Source organism: Colossoma macropomum, unplaced genomic scaffold (assembly GCF_904425465.1).
Source record: "Colossoma macropomum unplaced genomic scaffold, Colossoma_macropomum, whole genome shotgun sequence".
Taxonomy (NCBI): domain Eukaryota; kingdom Metazoa; phylum Chordata; class Actinopteri; order Characiformes; family Serrasalmidae; genus Colossoma; species Colossoma macropomum.
Window position 1 is genome coordinate 24,123,679 of NW_023494791.1, and position 22,340 is coordinate 24,146,018.

The following is a 22,340-nucleotide window of genomic DNA, read 5'->3' on the forward strand; positions in this document are numbered from 1 at the left end:
CAGTGAATAAGCCATCATTTTTCAGTCAGCTATTCCAAACCAGAGTTATGAAATAATGTAATCTACTGAAGACGAGTGCTGAATTCTTACAGCTGTTGATCTTAAGAAGACCAGTGTGAAGGTAAAGCAAATTCAGACCTCTTTTCTCATCCTCTTTACAAAGCAGATTACGTGGCACTGTCACCATGGCACCACAGGCTGGCAAAGAAAGAATCAAGCATACACACACACACACACAGATGAGCACCTCCCTCTCAACTTAGCTCATACGCTCCTCTTCTCCTTCCTCCTATCCCCCTCTTCTGAGCTTTTTAGCATCAGCATGTTCTCCAGCTACGCAATCACACAGCCTTGCTCTCACATGGGCAAATTCACATCACAGATTCACTCTATTTACATAAAGCTTTTTTCCCCCAGCACTATTAATAGTCCTGCATGCTATTTCCAACACTAGCCACAGTGCAAAGCAGGAATAAGAACTTATTTATCATGCTGAAGTTATTAATTATGAGTGTTTACTCAGAGTGGTCAAATAAGCCAACCACTGTCATGAGAAGCAGGCACTTAATATTTCAGTGCTGGCGCTGTAACTGGAATACTATGAAAGCGTGCAATTCAAATGTCACAACTGCTGAAACAGCCTCTTATAAAATTCTCTCAGTGAGAGTTTCCAGGAAAACACAACATTCTGTGCACATGTTTGAATGAGCCAATAAACTTGTGTTAGGACCCAAATAGGAACAAATGACAAATATGGACACAACACTCGGAAATCCTCACAGGCCCCCCATTTGTAATGATGTACACAGGCAGACAAAAAAAACACCCCACAGATTTTAATCTTCTAAGTACTTATGAGGTCATGGGCTTTTGCATTTTGCAATTCTCCATGAAGGCACTTTGCAGGGCCAGGCATTAAGCTCTAACCACGTGTGCCAAGTCCATCGATTCCTGGATGGAACATCCATCCATCCGACGCTCTGACGACCATGTCGCAATCTCTTCCGCTTTCTCCCTGCCTAAGCACTACAGCATGGCAGCAGTGAAGGGGTAGAGAGTAGGTCATTCTTAACAGCCACTGGCAAAAGGAAAAGCTGAGCCGTTTATTTCTGCCGCTGGCCACCGATTCCATAATTAAGATAATTAAAAAAGCAGGTGCAAATCGAGTGCCCCCCACTCACAGCCATGACGGAAGAAAAGTGTTTTCCATAGCACAAGGGAAGGCAGCAGGCCATGGACAAGGACCTTCTGTTCCTGATGTTGGCCAGAACTACCATGGCAGGATTCAGAAAACAAGCTGAATGCCATTTAATCTTACATGCAACCTCGTCTCACCTCTGACAAAAGCATGGTTAATGTTCTACCCTTTTTTAATGTCTCCTGTGCTCTCTGAAAGACAACCATGAAGAGTACAACATGTAACACCTTAATTCAGCCTTTGTACCGTCTATTTTATCCTCTCGTTTAGTCTTCTGTGAAGAAAAGGTCGTTTTCTGGGTGTTGATTTTGTAGGATAATGAACAATTCTCATTGACTGTGTCAATGGACGGGGTGGAACAGGGGTGTGGCCGCAGGGAGCAGTGGAGAGCTCTTCAATGGCTGCATCGGTCACTAAATCCTGTCCATGTTGCCAAGTATGTCACTACACAACAGCATTTAATGCACAAACTTTGTAAATGGGCTCTGGCTAAAATAATGCTAATTTCCGCTAGAATCTTTATGGGGTTTTATGTTATAGCAGCTTTCTAGCATTTGAACACATAACATGCATTCAAGCATGTTCTTTACTTTGTGTGTTGCAGTTTGGATGTTGACTCAAGATTTAAACTTAAAACCTATCTAAATATTACTGCCTGTTAGTTATCTGCCTCGCTGGCCATAATATATAGTCTAATTAGTTGACAGAAAGCCTGTTAACATCAACAAAACAGAATCAGCTAAGTATCACAGAAATTCAGTGTTAGCGATATCTGACATTACATTGCTGTTTTTCACTGTCTTGCCTGTCAGAGACGTCCGTGTGTGAAACAGCAGTTGCTATGGCTTAAGTACGAGGGCTGGATGAGGGGGCTTGAGTGGGTTTTCTCTGCGACACATCAAGCAGCAAATCCTCACATCTTATAGAATCGCATGTTTTCTCTGAAAGGGAAATAAACCAAAACATTGCATCTTTTGGAAGGCAGATACAGTGGCAAGTGATATATATGTAAACTGTTAAGGAAAACAGTTTTGCCTCCTGTCTTCTTTAAATTACAACTAGAAAATATTATGCATCTTGAAGGTGAATACTGACAAATACTTCTCTTCAGTGTAGAATTCCCACAAGTCTGAAATGCAGTTGCAACATGTATGTGCCAACGGCTTTATCTACACGTGCTGACTGCAATTTCAGAAGAGTTTTGCCAATCATTACCAGAACTGGAACAAACTGAAACTTCAGCTGGTTGCAGTCTCAGGAATTCAGATCTAAAACAGAACTAGGGTAATAACATGCAGGTACTTAATACTTAAGACATTAACTGCATGTGTGAAAACACTGTTAATCTTGTGGCCTCAAGAGCACTCTTCCACAGTACTGATAAAGCACGCCTGCACACACACACTAAGAATTACTGCAGCTTTTGACACCACATCATGAATACAGTTCAACTTTTTGAAGGAAACGGGAACAATTCAATCCCCAAATTTAAACAAGTACGTATTTAAACAAGTACACACACATATACACTTATCAGGCATAACATTATTCCTTGTTTCTACGCTCATTCTCCATTTTATCAGCTCCACTTACTATATAGGTGCACTTTGTAGTTCTACAATTACAGACTGTAGTCCATCTGTTTCTCTGCATACTTTGTTAGCCCCCTTTTACCCTGTTCTTCAGTGGTCAGGACCCCCATGGACCCTCACAGAGCATTTACTATTTGGGTGGTGGATCATTCTCAGCACTGGAGTAACACTGATGTGGTGGTGGTATGATAGTGTGTGTTGTGCTGGTACAAGTGGATCAGACACAGCAGTACTGCTGGAGTTTTTATTCTCAGTCCAGCAGTGACACTGAGGTGTTTAAGAAACTCCAGAGGGCTAATATATATAACATATATATAGAAAATATATAAATAAATTCTAGGTACTGACAAATACAGTGTGCATGTACTCAGTGTTCTTGCAGACACTGTGACCGCTGCATGCACTGTACAGCCAGTCATTTCCCTTGCAGCATAAATAATCTGTACTAATGCATTGGGAATCCTGTGACTGTAATGGTAATAACTGCTGACATTGTTAAGGCCTGCCTCCTCTCTCTCTCTTCCTCTCTGAGCATGCTGATGGGTAAGGTCAGCTCTGTCTGCTGATTGCACGGGTGCTGTCCAACTGCAGGATTATTTTTAGACTCAAGTTTTGGGTGATTCATGAGATCCAGGCTAGAAATGAATTAGATTAGCATTCCCCTGCTGCGGCCTGACTGACCTAAACACACACAAAAACGCACACCCACACAAAACTCAGGGGGGTCTGTGTGTAGTGAGTAAGCAGGATGTGGAGCTGTTTGCTGGGATGGAACCACCAGCATCCTTCTCTCAGTATGGGGCAATTATTTAGCAGTCTGTCTTCATGCGCAATGCAAGCCAGACAAACAACTGCTTCACTGAATTCAGGCTAAAAACACTCAAATGAGAAATCAGGTGACCAGTATCAAGACAAGCTATGGCACTCAAGAACGTCCACATTACAGGTTTGATAACACCTGATAACATGACATCCCACTCAACATGCAGAAAATAGCAAAACAAGAGAAAAAGAAAGGAAAATTGCTGCTAGCACAACTAAGCCATCTGTAGCCACATTTTCAAAGTGCAGGTATGACTAAAAACATGGAATTCAAAGCCTTGAATGACCAAATGTTCTTAGTGATGAGGACGTTGGAATTCATAGGCACATTCTGTAGCCTATATACTGTAAACATTTTAGTATGTTTTTGTGTAAGCAGTTCTTATTTATTATCGACTCAGTTGGTCCTATTGTTTTTTGTTTATGATAATAATAATATAATGATATGATAATGTTATCACATTACATCAGAATATGCCTTTCGCAGTGTATCGTGGATATTGACAGTACTTTTACATACACCGATACTGTATGCATCAAAGACAGATTCAGACCAATTATAGGGAACCTGTAAATAATAACCAGTATATGGTACAGCATAAACTGCATAGTAACAAGCAGCTGATTGAATACCATCCCATTGTGCCACTTCCTTATTTTATTATTTTTTTTTACCAGTCATATTAGTTTTCATGTTCCTTATTGAACATTTTTTTTTCCTAAACACTTGACATGATATAAATCAAGTATCATGAAAATGTCTAATGACCACTCTAAAAGGGAAGTTCCGTTGATTTTTCTAATTTTTTGGCATAATTAAATCTTAAAGATGTGAACAAAATCATTCAGTCAGAATTGTTGACAGCAGTGGTACTAGGAGACATCTAAAGAGATTAATGCCTCTAAAGAAAAACACATGAAATGGTTGCACACATGCTGCATGATGCGTAAGACTCTGCTTTACAATAGCTTTGAAAAGATTAAACCTAAAACCGTTTTTTAAAAAGTCCATTCACGCTGGACTGGTGCATGCAGGGTGTTGTAAGGCATAATAATCTCCAAATGAAACATATTTCTTCCAAATTTAGTGCTATTTTTAACATTTTAACATTAACAATTAGGAAGACATGTATAGGTTCACTGGTTGATTGGGAAAGTAAATAAAATGGCTATATTTGCAATGTAGACACTGCGCCCCCTGGTCTCCACCACCACCAGTGTAAAGAAATCAGAGTTAGTAAGTTTCTTCACAGTGCCCCATTTCATATCAAACCACTCTGGAAGACTCTGTATCCTAATGACCGAATTATGCAGAAATATTCTTTATAACTAGAATGTCAAAGATGAGCTTTACAACAGTAACAAAGCTCAATCACTGAATTCCTCCATCTCCAGTGCAACACATGCTATTTCTCCATGTCATTTTTTGTTAACGGTGAAGCTGTTCTTTCCTCTGTCCATCCTCTAGCAGCATGCTTCTTGTTCAGCTCCGGAAAGTCTCTTTCTTCAAGTAAATCAAGTCCCAAATCAAATATTCATTGGCAGACACCCAAGCCAGAACTTGTCAGAGAAGCTTTCACAGCTTGGGAAAGTTTAGCTCTTAGAAAAGGAGACAAAGGTGGCCCTCCCTTGTTCTCATTCTGTCTCCTTCTTCTATCCCTCCCTTTTTTCTTTCTGAAGGTGAACGGAGAACACATGCAGTGCAATTTCACAGCTGGCCACAGTCGAGGAGGTGGAGTGACAAGCAGCATTATCCACAAATAAACCAATATGAACCAGAGAGACACCCAGATAGACAGGCTGACAAGAAAGAAAGAGAAAGAAAGAACTTCAGGAAAAGCAGGCTGCTAAGCTAACACGCAGTCTGATCAATTTTACATATGGACTGAAAGTGTCTGGAGCACAAGGGGACAAAAAATGGGAAAGAGAAAGATCACACAGCAGACTAGTGCAGGGATAACTAGAATCAGAGATGGCCTTCAGAAAGCACACTGCAGAATAAAATCCCCAGTGCAGATTGGCACGAATGTGGGGAAAGAACATGCACATTCTTAGCTAAGGCTCTGTAGAGGATGTTCATTACACATACCATCAGATTAATGTCTTAGAAAGACATTTAATCTAAAAAGAAAGGCTACTTCCTACCAGATCCAACTGGATAGCAAGTGGTAGTATGCGTCATCAATGCAAACTAGGGCTGCCATAATTACTTGATTATTATTATTTTTTTTTAATCTACCTTCTCGATGAATCAGCAGTTATTAGTTGGCACCTTGCATGAAGACAATGCATATTTTAAATTCTCCTACTGGGCTGTCTTACAGTAAGAAAGAGAACGTGCTGGACACACCCATTTGTGTAATTTTTTTGCCATATAGGTTTCAGTTTTCCAGACCGGGACTTGTCCTGGAATACTCTAAAGGTTGATTCTCGACTGAACGGAAAATGTCTTCCAGGACCAGGCTTAGTCACTCTCTGACTCTGTTTTAATGTCTTTTTAATGGCTTCCTAGCTTATCTTTACAGTAAGGTACTCTGAAATTCTGTAATTGTTTGGTTTAGTCCATTTTTAATGTTGGGGCTTTTCCTCTGATTGTTTTGATGATTAATCGAGTAATCGGTAAATTACTCAACTATTAATATAATCAGCAGTGACAGCCCTAATGCAAACACATAGTCGTATGCAAAGGTTTGGGCAAACCTGGCCAAATGATATTTTGTTGATTTTTAGAAAACAACCTCTGCCACAAACCATTATAAAAAGCAACACTTTTCTGTAAATGTGAGTGCAGACTTTCCTAATATTTGATTAATTTAAGAAATAGTGTAAATCAATCTATAAATACAATTGTGGCATGTGTAAAAGTTTGGGCACCCTTACATTGTCTAAACTTAATTATGTTAGTGAACCCTAAATTACTTGTTAGGACTGATTAGGCAGGTCAAGAATAGCACTAGGAACTGTCAGCTGATGACAATTTCAGAGTGTAATAAATCATCTGACATTTCAAACCTTGTGCTAACTCTCATTAATCATGGGTTCTTCTAAGCAGATGTTTAGGGATCTGAAAATGAACCTAATTGATGCCTACAAAGCAGGGGAAGGATATAAAAGAAGATATCAAAGCACTTCCACTTCCCAATTTCCAATGTCCCAAATGTCATTAAGAAATGGCAGTTAAGGGAAATGTGGAAGTCAAGGCAAGATCTGAAAGACCAAGAAAACTCAAACAGAACTGCTTGTATGCTGGCTAGAAAGGCAAAGCAAAACCCCCATATGACAGCAAAAGACCTGCACAAACTTGATTTGTATAGAAGAATTATCAGAAGAAAACCTTACCATACCTCATCACAAAAGTCAACATCTGAAGTATGCATTTAGATAAGCCAGAAACATTTTGGAAACAAGTGTTGTGCACAGATGAAGTAAAAATGGATGTCTGTGGCTACAATCATGGTATGTTTGGCACAGGAAACCTTGCATTAGTAGATGGAGGAATAGATTCTGCTAAATATCAGTAAATCCTGTAAGCAAATGCGACATCGTCGGTTTAGAAACTGAAGATGAAAAGAGGCTGGTTTCTACAACAGGACAATGATCCAAAACATACCTCAAAATCTACCATGAACAGTATGCAAAAACTATTGGAATGGCCCTCACTGTCCCCTGACGTGAATATCATTGAAAATCTGTAGGCAGACCTTACACATGCTGTGCATGCAAGATAGCCAAAGAATATAGCAGAATTAGAAGTGTTCTGCAAGGAATAGGGGTGAAAATTCCCTAAACAACAGAAAGACGCCTAGCTGACTAGAAAAGCCTTTTACAAGCTGTGATATCTGCCAAAGGGGCGTTACTAAATACTTATTAGGATGTCCTTTTAAGTAAACTTTTGCACACAAAACAATTAGTATTTTATTCTTCTCCATTTTTATCAAATATAAAAGTACAACTGTAAATAACATTGTGTGCTAATCAAAATGTCCACTTACGGCTGTGACGTCCTGTGACGTTGATATATATTTTATATAGTTCATAAACATTTGTTTAGTATATCTCCCTTTACCACACAAATCATGCATCATATACAATCTAAAAGTCAGCAAATCCAGTCATGATACATATATAGCCATGGAGAATATAACTACAGTGACGGAATGTGCACTGGACACTGTGCTCTAGCCTGCTGGTGAGTCCAGTATGGCAAATATAGCACACCATGACTGGCAACACAGCAAGCGCTCTAAAAATACCCCAGTGCCCTGTTTACTGCCACCGGCAGAGAAAAGCTGTGCACAAAGTAACACTCAGGCCTACTGCTTATGGATCACTTTGACCACAATGTACCAGTAACCATGCAACGCACAACAGCTCTGACAGATAATGTTACCTTATTCTAAAGCACTGTTCCTCCTTCAAAACTGTAAGCCGACAGAGCTGACCCAGAGTGGAGGTTTGTATTTTGAAAGCGCTGAAGGGTTTACTGAACGTCTGACATGTAGCCGAGACCCTGTTATGCCTGATGAAGACCCCGTTGTGTCAGCAAGATGACTAAATACATTTTACTAGGAACCTTCCTTTTTTCACTCTAATGAAGAAAGTGAACCATCTTAAGCCCGCTGCATACAAATCTGCACATACAATTATGGCCAAATTGTACGGTATACTGTGCAAATTCAGTTATGCTGCAGGTCTGATTATATGACAAAGATTTTCAGGCAACAGATCAAGAACACAAGAAAACGACAACACTGACCTTCTTTTTGGCCAAGAAAAAATATTAAAAAGCCTTAGAATTCTGTTCTATTTTGAAAAAAAAATATATATATATATTTATAAGTATATAAAATAAGTATTTAAAAAGGAGAGTTTGGCTGGGAGAGGAAGGCAAAATAGAATTCCCATTTTCCAAAGTGAGCTGGAGGTCAGTAGGCTAATTATTCTGTTCATTACCTGGTACTTAGCTCAGGCATTTTATGACTGGTCACTCTATATGTGATCACTGAACATTGGGCCAGGCTAACACATAAGTTAATATTAACCTTGTCAGCTATAAATGCAATAATGATATAATGTGCCAGTGATCACATCACTTTATTACACCATCATTGATGGCTCTGTCTAAATAAGATTTGACCACACTGCTTTGTTCCAGTGATAGCTTAAAAACTTGGTAGACCTGTCAAGATAGCCATTTTTGAACCTCACATTTATAATGCAATTTAATCACAGTGTTCTCTCTAATTTGTCTAAAAGGACATGTCACTAAATAATTACACATCAATTAAGAAAATTCTCATTGATAACATCAACATATCACTGCAGTTATAGACATCTCCACGTGAAGAGTTTTCTTCATGATGGACTGGAGCACACATAGACCATTTAGCTGTAAGTGGCTTAGGCGCTGGACTCAGAATTGAATGGATTAGGGCAGCATAACATGGGCAATATCTCATTTTCGAGTATTTATTTGCTATGTATTGTGATTAGTCAGTCGCAGAGAACACAGTGTACATAGATGGTAGCCTTGTGCATCTTAGCATTTCCAGCAACTGGTATTCTTACATGCAAATGTTCAAAATCCTGTAAATACTACTAGAAAGCTCCTGTTCTCTCAAACATCTCAATCACATTTCTGAGATCTGCCCTTGCAATGTTCAATTGTCGAAAGAGGTTAGTGGATAGGGACCTCCTCAGGACAACTCTGGATTGTTTTTGGAGAAGGCATTGTTGGCTGGGTCAGCAAAGGGTATTCACTGCAGTTTGTGTGTGTGTGTGTGTGTGTGTGTGTGTGTGTGTGTGTGTGTGTGTGTAAGGGGGGTTAATGCCACAGTGCAGTCATGGGGACATGTTGTAAAAAAAGATACACCTTTCAGGTGAGACGTATCAGACATCAGGGCCAAACTTTCTGAGGCTGTTAAAAAGAATACATGGAAAATCCCTGTGACAAAACTGTCCTATTTTCTCTCTGCCCTTTCCGCCAGACTGGTGGTGCAAACTAATTATACAGGGAGTTTTTAAAGTGAGTCTTTTTGTCCTGAAAAGCACTGGGCACCTTAGCTGACTCTACGCATATTAAAACCCCAGTTAAGAATTGCTGTAACTTGAAGGCTGGTTTTCAGCTAAGGCCCTTTTAGTGCAATCATAAAAAACAAAGTCTTTAAAAATGTCAGTGAACCAAGCGCTAATCCTGAATAACCTGCTCTTATTCAGACCATTGCACTTTTGCTTTAAGAGTACCCAAGTACTTGCTTCAGTCGACCATTTTGCTCTTCGATTTTCTGTTTTTTATTTTTTTGGCTGCTTACTAAGTAAAACTTTGCCGCAGTATTCAACATACCAAGCTTGGGGAAGACGATGAGGTACTCTGCATTGCACTGAGGACAGGCTACACGGGCTGTGCTGTTGCCCCGCTGCTTCTCGTCCACCCAGCGCTGCAGGCAGGCCTGGTGCACCCACTTAGTGGAGCCACGGCATCGGCACGGTCGAACCCACTCAGCTGTACGATCGTCCTCATCTGTGGCAAAACACACCCAGCAACTCCTGCAGGAGAGAAGGACAGAGAAGCCGATGATACATACATATAGAAACATACACAAATGCAATGAATGCGTTTCATTCATCTCTTAGAATTCAGCAGTAGAGTACAGCAGTTACAGATAAATCATGTATCGAACTGACTTTGATTACAATCTAGACGAGAGTAGAGCTGCATTGCCAGCGAAGGAGGAGAGGAGGAGGTAATGTACATCTGGAGAGCCGCCAAAATGGCCAAACAGCCCTGAAAACATCACCATATCCTGGAAGAACTGATGGGACTTGAGCCTAATCCCAACAGCAGCCTCCAGCAGACACATTTACAGACCTATTCAAAGCAGAATTACCAACTACCTTTGGACTTAGATTTGGGTCTACATCCTGTCAGATAATCAGGGTTGTCCACATTAAACTGTGAGTCCTCTGTAATGTGCAAGTCTGACCATATGCCTGCTAGTCTAGGATTAATCTCAATAACTGTTTTCTTTACTCAGCGGATGGCTATGAAAGCCTGCGGCTGTATTGTCTGTGCCTACTGGTGCTGTAAAAGTGTGTAAGTTAATATCTGCTGGTTTCTGAAACAGAGAGTAGTGAAAGAGAGCCAAGAGTGTAGGTCTGCGCAAGCAGCAAAGTAAAGATCCTTTTGCAAAAGCAGAAAAAGGGGTCAAGTCAGGGCTCTGTCTCATGAGAGGCAGGGGCAACCAAAATGTAAGTCACTGACAGATCTACCTGCTTTTAAGCAAACATGGGAAGAGCAAGGGGGCAAGAGAGAAAGACAAAGAGAGAAAAAACAGAGGGAGGACAGGAGTGACACAGAGAAAGAAGCATGGGGAGAGAGAGAGAGAGAGAGAGAGAGAGAGAGAGAGAGAGAGAGAGAGAGAGAAAATCAGCACAGAGCAGCACTGAAAAGCAGCACAGCATTCTGGGTCAGTGACTAAGCACAAGTTAAACAAGATCATTAGCTCAGCCTCACAGGAAAAATCTATGAGGTGAAAGACAAGAGGAAAAGAAAAACAGAGAAAAGAAAGCCCTCTAAACTCATCAAAGGCGGATTTGGTGAGGACCACGTGCCACCGTCCAATAAATGCAATTTCCTGCCTTCTGCTTGATCCAAGAATAGAGGTCAGAGCATCAATCCAACGAATAAAAATCAAGAAAATAATCCTATCCAAAAGCACAGCTATTCATTGTGCACAGTGGAACTGCAGTATGGACACAAATGGTTACAGTGTACCAGCAGGTTCTGCTAGGATGTTTGCTTTTGATAAAAGCTTGTTCTTGCACCACCATTTTATAGCAGCTTTTAGAAAAGCTTATGCTGCATGTAGTTCACCTCTGCACTTATGTTTTTATAACAGGGATGTCTATTTCTGGTTCTATAAGGCTGAAGCCCAACATAGTTTGGTGATTTCCGAGCTCAAGCACACCTACTGAACCTGGTAATTAACTGTAGTGTTGAATCAGGTGTGTTTGATTAAGGAAATCCCTACGGTGTGGATTAAAGCCTTCCAGAACCAGATCTGGACACACCTGGTCTACAGGGTCTGGACAAGCCAGTCTGGCCAAGTTCCTCTGGTGATGCATAGATGGAATTCTGCCAAGCCTTAACTCCCATGATGCTTCACTCTGGAGAACTCCTCAACTATTTTCGCTTTTGGCTCCTTCAGCTCGTTTCTCATCTGCTCATCAGCACACCATGCGCTATTATGCCATACTTGGATGAACTTGATGTGATGAATCAGACTGGATATTGGTTCAAGAGACTTCGGTTCACAGATTCTCAATCATGGCTGCAGGGTTAGCTGTACGATTGGCAAAAATCGTACACTATAAAAAAAATTTGGCATACATGCATTTGGCGTTTACGCATTTTGATTGAGGTGATGTAATTTTTGGCCCTTTTCATAATTCCACGGGCAACACACAGAGGGCAGGAGAAAACAGCACTAATAACTAGGCTAACATGAATAAGAGCTTATGAGTCATAGAATGTCTGATGTGACAGCTCAATAAACAAAAGCACAGAAAACGAAAGAGAAAGGAAGAAAAAAAATCTGCTTTGTTCATGTGAAAAGCGTGACACGACTCTCACTGCTGCAGAACGCATGATGGCTACATGGCTCTTCATTGAGAGCTTAATCTCCCATAACTCCATCTTTTTTTAGTAGCCTGTGCTGAAAATTGTAATACTAATGCCACTTCAACATTGGCACCAATTACCATATGCAAATGACACTATTTACCACTAGCTTTAGTTAAGCTGTTTTACATACTCTTCCTTGAGTTTTCTTGCATTTGCACATGCTTAACTTTGCAGGCAAGAGGGCAAGAGACTGCTCTCGTAATCTACATAATCTACATAACAGCCATGCTTGACTGAACCAGTCACTTCTAGGAACAGGGACATAAACACCTGATAATGCTTCATAGAGCACACTCAAGCGTACATATATGTGGTTAAAAGTACCTTTAAATTTGCATTATTTATTGCTGCCAACAGAGTTCTGACCATACGGCTAAACAGTCAGAAAAAGAGCCCGTTTCAATCTATCATCTGCCTGTTGTGCGCCGGCGGCCTGAATTTCCACAGCTGTTTATTTTCATTCTGCCAGCGTGACATTTACATTCCTATTTCCTTAATTACACTGAACCTTGAGCATTTGGCATTTCACTGGCTGACTGAAACAATGATTAATCTCCATTCTGTACACAATCTCCACCTAAACTGTAATTACTGGAGAGTGTGGGAGCAGAACGCTTCATCCAAATGAATGATTTGTCATATGCTGATAATCAGCAAAGCATACGCCATTTTTGAGCGCATGTGCGGATGAATCCCACATAAGTCCAATTAGGAGAAGCACATCCGATGTGCGAAATGCATCAATTAATGATTACACATAGCCAGAGGTGTCCATAAATGACAGCGTGACTAAGCGTCAAAACTCAGAAATTAAGTGAGTGTGAAGGTCAACAGATGTTGGAACAATTTCTGCAGTGGAAAAATACCTGCAACCCTGCCTTATTAGATTTAATCCATTTTGAAATCATCCAGCATTAAACATTTTGGGAGAAGATACAGGCTAACTGACAGAAAACAAACAGTAAACATCAGTGGTTTTTATTTTAGAAGAGCTAAATGAAGAGCTTTTTGGATCAAAGGCAGTAGCCACTCAGCGTCTGCACCGCACCGCTGGGTTATCAGTGTGGCTCTCACATTGACCGCATGCATGGTCCTACACAGTCACATAATGGTCGACTGCGAACATTCGAAGTGCATTCAAGTGCTGGGTGAACAACTCTAATGAAAACAGTAGGGGCATGCAGTCACCACACCCAAAGTTTCAAGTATATTTATCGCTTCCTGCCACAAGCTACACTACAAGCATGTACAGAGCACTCTAAATATGTTCCGCTTTGCTGCAATGTCATGTCAGTTCTGGCACAAACTTAGGCTGCTTAAGCCTAAGTAATCAAGTGTAATCAGAGCACTGAACTAGTTATTCTATTAAACTACAAGAATTATATTAAAAAATAAGACGTCATGTTCATAAACATTAATGAAATGTATTACTGTGTACGTTGTGAAGAGATTACATCCAAATACAGAATAAGTGGTGTCATTATTTTATTGCTATCTATGAGATAAACAATTATGATCTCTCATAATATTTATATTTTTGTACTTTATCTGTCATTTCCCAAAGTGAAGTCTCCTTTCTCCCTCCGCTCTCCAACCATGCTGGGCTGCGGTTTCATCAGCCTGCTACAGGATGCCAGGGAGAGTCGGATATGGCTCAGCCCAATCGCATAATACTGCATTTATAATTAAAAGCTCAGGCTGGCTATAAATAATGCAGGGCAAATCTCTGGTCCTCTGTCAGCACTGTCCATCCCAATGAGCGCTGCTCCGGTGGGGGAGCAGGAGGACAGTTGCTGCTCTCCACCTCACTCGGCCACTCTCTCAGGTGATTCTTTCCATCCTGTGGTCCTGAATAAAACATGAGTGAGGCAGAGCCGCTCAAATGACTTAAGAGAGCAGTTCCTTCCTCTTATCATGCCGAAACCATTAACCTCCAGTGCAAGTTGGACCAAAAGGCCATAGGGTGACCACATGAGACAAAATAAGATGAGTGTTGTCATTTAACACTTCCATTTTAATGATCTAGATACGTCCAGAACTGAGTCACTCACTCCTGGTCAAAGGACAATTTCCACAATACCACCTTCTAATAGTACGTTCTGAAGTTTCTCTCAAAAGGGAAGTGAACAACCTCTAAATAAGCCAGTGTACAGTAGCTTGTGTCTAGCCCTCTTCGTCCCATATGTGGTCAACATAAAGCACCATGTTTGACAGAAGGAGCTTCGCGTATATCACTGAGTAGTCTGAGAAGTTGCAATGTTGACAGCTCTCCAAAACTGACCAATAGGCAGAGAAGAACAAAAAGCCCCAAATGAAAATAGATCACCTGAAAATGACCTGCAGCCCTAACGGGGGAAAGCGGACAGACGTCTTCACAAGAGGAACAAAGAAAAGCTTCTCAACGTTCTCCAAGCAGCTCTTACTCCTGTTCCCGTAACCTGGCCTCCATCATGACAGCCTCCGATACAACAGCACAGAAATGCTATCCTCCCTGAGAAACTCAAGCCTGGGCCTGCTGTGGCCTCTTTGCCCCCCGGTAGATAATGCACAGATACCATGTAATACATATAGGTCTATATGGAAAGAAAAGACAGCTCTAAATTTTAAGGGTTCACATCTACATCTAGTGCACCTTTCATTAAGGTGTAAACACAAAGATTATCAGTAATGATGAACTGTAACAAATCAAGCCAGTAAAACAGTATCTGGAGTTCTTTGTCTTTACAGAATAATAGTAGTGTTTCAATGCAGCAGATTAGATGTCGTAATCCACAGTAGAGTCTAAAAGTCAATGACAGTCCCGGGCTCCAGACTAACAAAACCGTCCCAGAACCGTCCTGAAAAATATTCAGCCATCTCAAAGTGAAAACTGCCCATCTAAAATGTTAAACTGGTTTGTTTTCATAACATTATTCTCTAAAATGTGTAATTCCATATTATGAATTCTCAAAAATGAAGTCAGATAACAATACACCAAATACATGCTTACAAACACACACACACCACCACACCCACACCCATGTACAGACGCACAATGCATACAAACACATATGATCCATAAATACATTTACGTGTACAGAAGTGTGTCTACAAGAGTATGTAAATCAAAAGCTCTAACTAAATATGTAATGTTTTAAAAATTAATGAACCGCGTTCTTGAAATGCATCACAAATGTCCGTAAATTCAGACTCTTAAAGTCAAATTCAGAACTCTTAAAATTAGTATATTTTAATACTGGATCGTCCCTGCTCTTCAGAACCAGCACTATTATAAGCATAATAGTAAGCTGAAATAGCTAATAAATAGCGATTCTAAACAATTACTAACATTTGATTTACTATCATTATGGCTGCCTTCAGAATTAAAATGGAGCGAGATCAACCCTGGAACAAAGTTTGAAATAATTTATATCCAGGAACATAATTTGAGTCTGAAAGGGTTGAACGCTCGGATGCTGTGAGACTCAATTATCACTGAACACAAAAAGCACTCAGCTAGTCTGTATTATCATATTCAAAAAGATTCTAGAGAGACTGTAAAAATCCAAAAAACAAAGTAAAAATTCTCAAAAATTATACTGAAATGTCTGCTCCAGGCTCTAATTGTCCATGATTAAGGTAGAGCATGTTAAATAAAATTATGAAGGGAAATGATCATTAGCTTCATGCTAAAATTACATTGGTATTCCCAGTGACAGGCTGATAGAAATTTATATTATGCTGGCAGAAATTTAATACAACCCTCTACTGTACACCTTATGAGAGCAATAAAAAAAGAAAGTAGATAGAAATGAGATAGTGTGAACAAGTACATGCTTTTATAGACTTATTCGAACTCTTTCCTTTATTGTTTACCCTGTCATTGCCTTAAATGTGTATAATGTTATTGTAAAGGAAAATTAGTTTGTTGCCCTGAGGCAACATCGTGCAATAGAGGGTTAAAAAATGCCACTAAAAGTAATTCAAAAACAGTTTCTGGACCGAACATTGCTATAGTTGGGGTAGGCATGGACGGCATTAAGTGTTTAGTTTTTGCGCGCAAGCTAATCATCCCTGAAGTGTCCAAAAAGAGTATAAACATTGCTCCCTGTACTATTTTTATCGTCCCCAGGACGATGGGGCGGCATTAGACTGGAGCCCTGCAGTCTTTGCTGTATTTAGAGATGATCTGTATGATGGCAAGCCCTAGAGATGGACACAGTACAACTACATCCTGAAAGAAACATATCCATAGGCGCTTGGTGCTCAGTCAGTAGCACTGCCCATGAACAAAGATGTTTCTTTTATATGTGAATAAAACTATGATCCTAATAAATTAAACTTTGTAAAGCTTCTTTATTAGCCAACTACATTATATTTCATAATTCATTCAAACATCTGCAAAGATCAGCTTATCAAGGGTCTTCACTGAATGCAGTAAACAAAAATGGAGGACAGCCAAGCGAATACACCATATCTGTATTCATGGATCAGAGAAAGGCTACCATGTAGAATGGATAAATGTTTATTCAAATATTTTACATTTACTTTTAAACTAACAATGCTCCTTATTTCTCTCTTTGTAAAATAATGAAAAAAAGTGATTGCGTGATTTGTGTGAACACTGCACCAAGAAGCCTGTATCACAATATATGAATGAAGAATTTCAATCCGAAGAATGAAAACAAGATTGCACTTCCTTGCCCCATCCCTCATCTCATTAAGGTCTAATGCCAGTGCTGCTGTGCTCAAGTCAGAAATTGTGACTTTAATGACTGTGGGAACTTACTAAGCCTAAATCTCTTTTGGGATGTGTGACAGTAGGACAGGGATAAGCGGCTAACGCTCAGGTTATTTTCACTCAAATTACAGTCTGAAAAAGATGATCTGGGATCAGCTTGACAAAAATAATCCTTTTTAACTTTTACACATATCAACATGAGCCCAATACCCTAGCCTTTACCCATTTTAACAGAAGACAGCTCTGAGGTCAGCAGAAAAAAATCTGTCTTCACTGTGGCTCAGTATTATGTACGAAGGCCTGCAGAAAAGCCACAACTGGACATAAAAACTAGATCTGTTATAATGGTAGAACAATGAAGCAGGAAATGCAAGAAATGAAGACAAAATCAAACATGCTAGTAGTATGTCCAAAGAAACACTAATATGCCACATAATCTTTATGGCATGTGTCCACTCCTCGCAAATTCAGATGAAATTTCGTTAAAGATACAGTATCAAAGCTAGGCATCTGGTTGGATCCTAAAAGTGTGCAGACACCTGCTCATCTAACATTTCTTCTATTAAACAGGGTTTAATAGTGAGTTTGTCTGCCCTTTGCTTCACACCAGATGTTGGAACATTGCTGTGAGGATCTGACTGCATTCAGCCACAAGAGCATTAGTGAGATCAGGCTGATTAGTCTTGGATCACAAAAGCTAATCCAACTTATCGCAAGGGTACTGGATGGAGCACCTTCAATCCAGAGAACGCAGTTCCACTGTTTCACAGTCCAACGCTGGGGGGCTTTATACCCATCCAGCCGAAGCTTGGCATTGGACAAGGTGACTTTAGGCTCATGTGCAGCTTCTCCCGAGCATCCAATTCTATTAAGCAATGCTCTTCTACGAAGATTATTCACACTGTGCATGTGCACTGAAACACCACTGTCAGTAAAGGGTGCTCCTTAACGTATCTGAATTCAGTAATTAGACGTGCTTGGTTACTTTTAGACATATAGTGTATGTAGGTATTGTTTGTAGCTTAGTTCAGTGTCTTCTGTTCATAATTTTGTAGGATTTTTACAAAGATGTTACTTTGTAATAGTCTGTTTTGAAATAAAATGTGTATTTTCCCGAATCAAACCTGTGTAGTATGTAATTTGAGCTCTGTAGAGGACATTAACATAAAATAAATTAAACAGTGAAAACCAAACCAAACCTTGACCTCACGATTTAAAATTGCATCTAAAAATATGGGTATTGTTACAAGTGTTCTGAGCTGTTACAGTGCATACAGCCATTTTCAGATCAGACAGCGGTGAGAAGTGAGAATCATGCCCCCCAAAAAAAGCTTTGCACTTGTGTGTGAGAGTAGTAGGGTGTTCCAACTGCATAACATGACTACTTTCTATTGTGATACTAAAGCTCATTACAATCAACACCGTTACTGAGCGAAGCAACCTCACTCCAGCATTCAACATTAAGGTCCCAGACCTCTTCATTACCATTAACATTTCAGTACCTGCAGGATATGACCCTAAGGGTCTATTAGATACTATCTGCAGGTTAGAAAAATGATCCTGCTCACTTTTCTCTTCACCTGACTGCAGCCAAGTTACACTACACAGGTAGTGAGAAGCTACACCATTGAGGGGTCTGAGGAACCGATAACCCTCTAGCTTAAGAGCCAGGCTCAATATCCATTATAGTTTTACTTCTAGACCACTACAAACTCCTCCTGCAGAGCTAAAGGACAGCTTACAATTAGTAAACAAAATGGAAAGTGCCTCCCTAAGCCTCTCACTCTCTCTCTCTCTCTGTGTGAGAGCCCCCCAGACAGACATTACAGTGTCTAAAGCCTCCTCCGAATTTAACCTGAGGAACTCTGCTGCAACCTTTCAAACCTGTAATTATTCATTACTCTGTTTCATGTATTTTAATTTATGCAGCAGTTTAAAAATCCTTTTTACTTATTTGCTGGATGAGAAAATGTACTTAAAATTCTCAAAATGTTGCATCATGGGAGTACACAGTCTATGAAGGCTGTATTTGACCACATACAGCACACATACAGGAAATAACAGTTGGTCTACACAAGTATAGACATCGATAAACCGCTACTACGCATCCCACAGTCGCTTTGCAATAGCTATAGAAGTCTATGATCTAGATCTTAACAAGGGATTTAAACCTTCTCACAAAGGCTTCTTTTACCGAGCCTGAGTCACATGACAGTGGGAACCTGAAGGATGTTCAATGCACAGGAGCCCCAAAATGACCGACACTACAGGAAACCAAGAGATTTTAGCCTTGTGCTCTCTTGGACTGTGGAAGAGCTCTCTTTTGACTGTCTTGATTTGTAATCACCAAACTCTTCTATGCGGAGTACTTGGCAAATGCAGCATCTCCAACCAAAGCTTAACAGGGAACAAATGTAAACACAAAGTTGTGCTCAATATAATTAACTGTCCTACCTTAGTCAAACTGAATGAGAGCTGAACCAAACAATCCACAAACAGTCCTGTAGTTCAGTGCGAAATTACCTGTAAACCACGTCTATTATCAATATGAGACCTGTTATCACAGCCTCATGCTGAAATGCACTGCAAGACCGCAGTCTAAACCCTTTGGACACTTTATGTGTGACATTATGTTGCTTAAAATCACTAACAGGTTTAAATGAATTAAGCTTAAAGCAGTTTTAACTTCACAGCTCATCAGTCATGGGGATACTGTAGGCAACATCTGACGATATCAATTCCAACAGATCATAGCAAGTTTAAACAGGTTCTTTGCTTTACCATGTTTGAAATGTTTTCTGTTTTCTTGCTAAACATTACAAAACAGTAACAGCTGTTTGTACATATTCAGGCAAACATTACCAAACACATGGCCTAAATTCTACCACAGTTTTGAAGTGAATTAAATACAGTGTTATTTGTTCTTTATCATGTTGGATGCTTATCATGTGTGTCAAATTGTTTATGTTAAATTGTCTCTCTGCACAGATGGATGGACAAATTGCCTCACATAATGCCTGTGTGCAACTAGTCAAGACCAAAACCAATGTGCAAACAGGCCTTGTTAATAATGGGCTAAGCATCCCACATATTTGCCTCATTCATTGATGACGACATTCTTAGGTGACTGCTCTCTCATTCCTTTTAACTGCCCTCTGAACTTATGCATGTCAATACTTTTAACTTGGAGAAACAGCCATGTTTTCCTGATCAGCCCAATCCCCAACACACACAAACACAAGCCCATGGGAATGTCACAAGACACTCTATAGATCACATTTCACCTGCAAATGCATAAAGCAAGGAGGAATGTAAATTGGTCTAAACATACTGTTTACAGGAAAAGCTTCAAATATCTAATTTCCTCAAAACATACACAACTTTACTAACATGCTAACTTTATTACACTTTAAACTTTAAATAGTTATTAAAAACCTCATTAAAAATACTAGACTTTTAGTAATCTTAAACTAACAAACTAAAAATTGTATAATTGCTATGCTACCTTTGCAGTTTGCAGATATTTAACTTATTTTGTAGACATCTACCATTACAAATTAGTCACATTTTAGTTGAATGTGAGCTGTGCAAGCCATTCACCAAGAAAATCAAAAATAAAGAAAAACTTATGAAATTGACAAAAAAACCAAACTCATTATTCCTGTCCACCCAGTTTAATCCACATGGAAACAATCTGATGAGAAAGACTCTACATGACGTATGCAAACCCTCAGTAATACTGGTGTTCAAAGTGCTTTGATTTGTTTGTTACCCTTCCTGTGTTTGGCTCCTAATAAGAGCATTATGGAACTGTCTGGTTTCGGTGTTCTTGGTCAAGAACATGGTCCTGTTCAATAATACTTCTCACATCCTGATTTCATGATGATTTTGTTGGCAAGCCAACCAAATGTAACCTATATTTTTAATGCCATTTGGTCACTGCAGCATGACATTTCAAAGGACCAAAGGGTCAGTTTCAGCCCATGTTAGTCTAAGGCGGATATTTCACAAAGCAAGTTTTCTCAACCAGCCGGATATGAAAAGACAGAAGTGAATGCTGTTTAGGACTTCAGCTCAAGTTATCCAGCTGAACAGGGAAACCTTGCTTTGTGAAATATCCCTTGGACTCAAAAATATCAGACACAGACTTGGAAGCTACAACAACATAAGACACAATGTGACTTGTACTTTTTCACAAAATTTTGGAGGGGGAAACGTATATGACATTTGTAAGTCTACCAAAATTACTAATTCAGAAGATGAAAAAGAGGGCTGCGGTCTAATGCCATCAAAATGAGACTAAAAGAGCTAAAAGAGGTTGAAAATAAGAAAAGTGTGATTGAGGAAGTCTGGCATTAAAGGTCAGGCAGGATTCAAGCCCGGCTCCTTTCTGAAAGTGAAAGACTGCATTGCAGAGGAAGGCAGCTGGGGGTGGTAGGCAGGTCTTGATAAGAGCTCTTCTCTGGTTTGAGCATGACGCTGATAGAGTCTGTCTCACTGTAACCTCTCACTGGCTGCCTATAACACACAGTCACGCCACTGTCGGCTTCTGCACGTGTGGAGGTTTAAGTGATGTAGGTCCAGCAATATGGCTAGGATTGCACCGAAGCCTGAAACCGCTGGTCTACACTATTAACTCTTTTGATGTCAAAGCATGAAACAAGCAATATATACATGGCATTACAATGACAAACTGAGTTATTATTCATATTTAGGGCTGTCACTACCGACTACATTGGCAATTGAGTAATCTAAAGATTTTTCTGACAGCTGAGTAATCAGTAATCAGAGATCAAACAATAAAAAAAACAAACAATAAAAGTCCATGCACAACCCATGAAAGAGTCCAAAACAACTTTTGGGAAAAACTATTAAAATATATATAAACATGCTGAGGCAAAAAAAAATGCATGTAAATGGGTTCTGTTTATTACTGAATTATCATCTTTTAACCTGCCAATTAATCATGGCCAAATCATCAAGAACGTACATTCTAATCAAGTTCAATCAAGCAATGGTGACAGTCCTACTAATACATTGTGAAACACCCAACTTATATTCATGATGTGAAGCTCTCTCAGTCGTATTTTAAGCACACTACATGACATATCCCTGTGCTACAAAAGATTATTATGCAACATGGTAGTTAAATGACAGAGACAAAGAAAATTTCATTCCTTTTACTGTCAATTACAATTAACCTAATCTTCCAAATGCAGTTTCTTCAGACGCAAATATGAGAAAACACAAATGCCCAGTGGCTCAAAACGTAGACCGTAACTGAATTGTCATGTGTGTAATTAACAAATTAAACACTGTTACGTT

At 39.7% G+C, this 22,340-nt stretch overlaps 1 protein-coding gene across 2 annotated transcripts in view; it reads right to left on the minus strand.

Annotated features, from left to right (window-relative positions):
- Positions 1 to 22,340, minus strand: part of march5 (membrane-associated ring finger (C3HC4) 5) — a 33,803-nt gene that overhangs the window by 8,945 nt on the left and 2,518 nt on the right. For both annotated transcript variants that reach the window (XM_036574554.1, XM_036574556.1), the window contains exon 2: positions 9,956 to 10,158. In XM_036574554.1, coding sequence (XP_036430447.1) covers positions 9,956 to 10,158 — 203 coding nt within the window. The remainder of the gene's footprint in view (positions 1 to 9,955; positions 10,159 to 22,340) is intronic.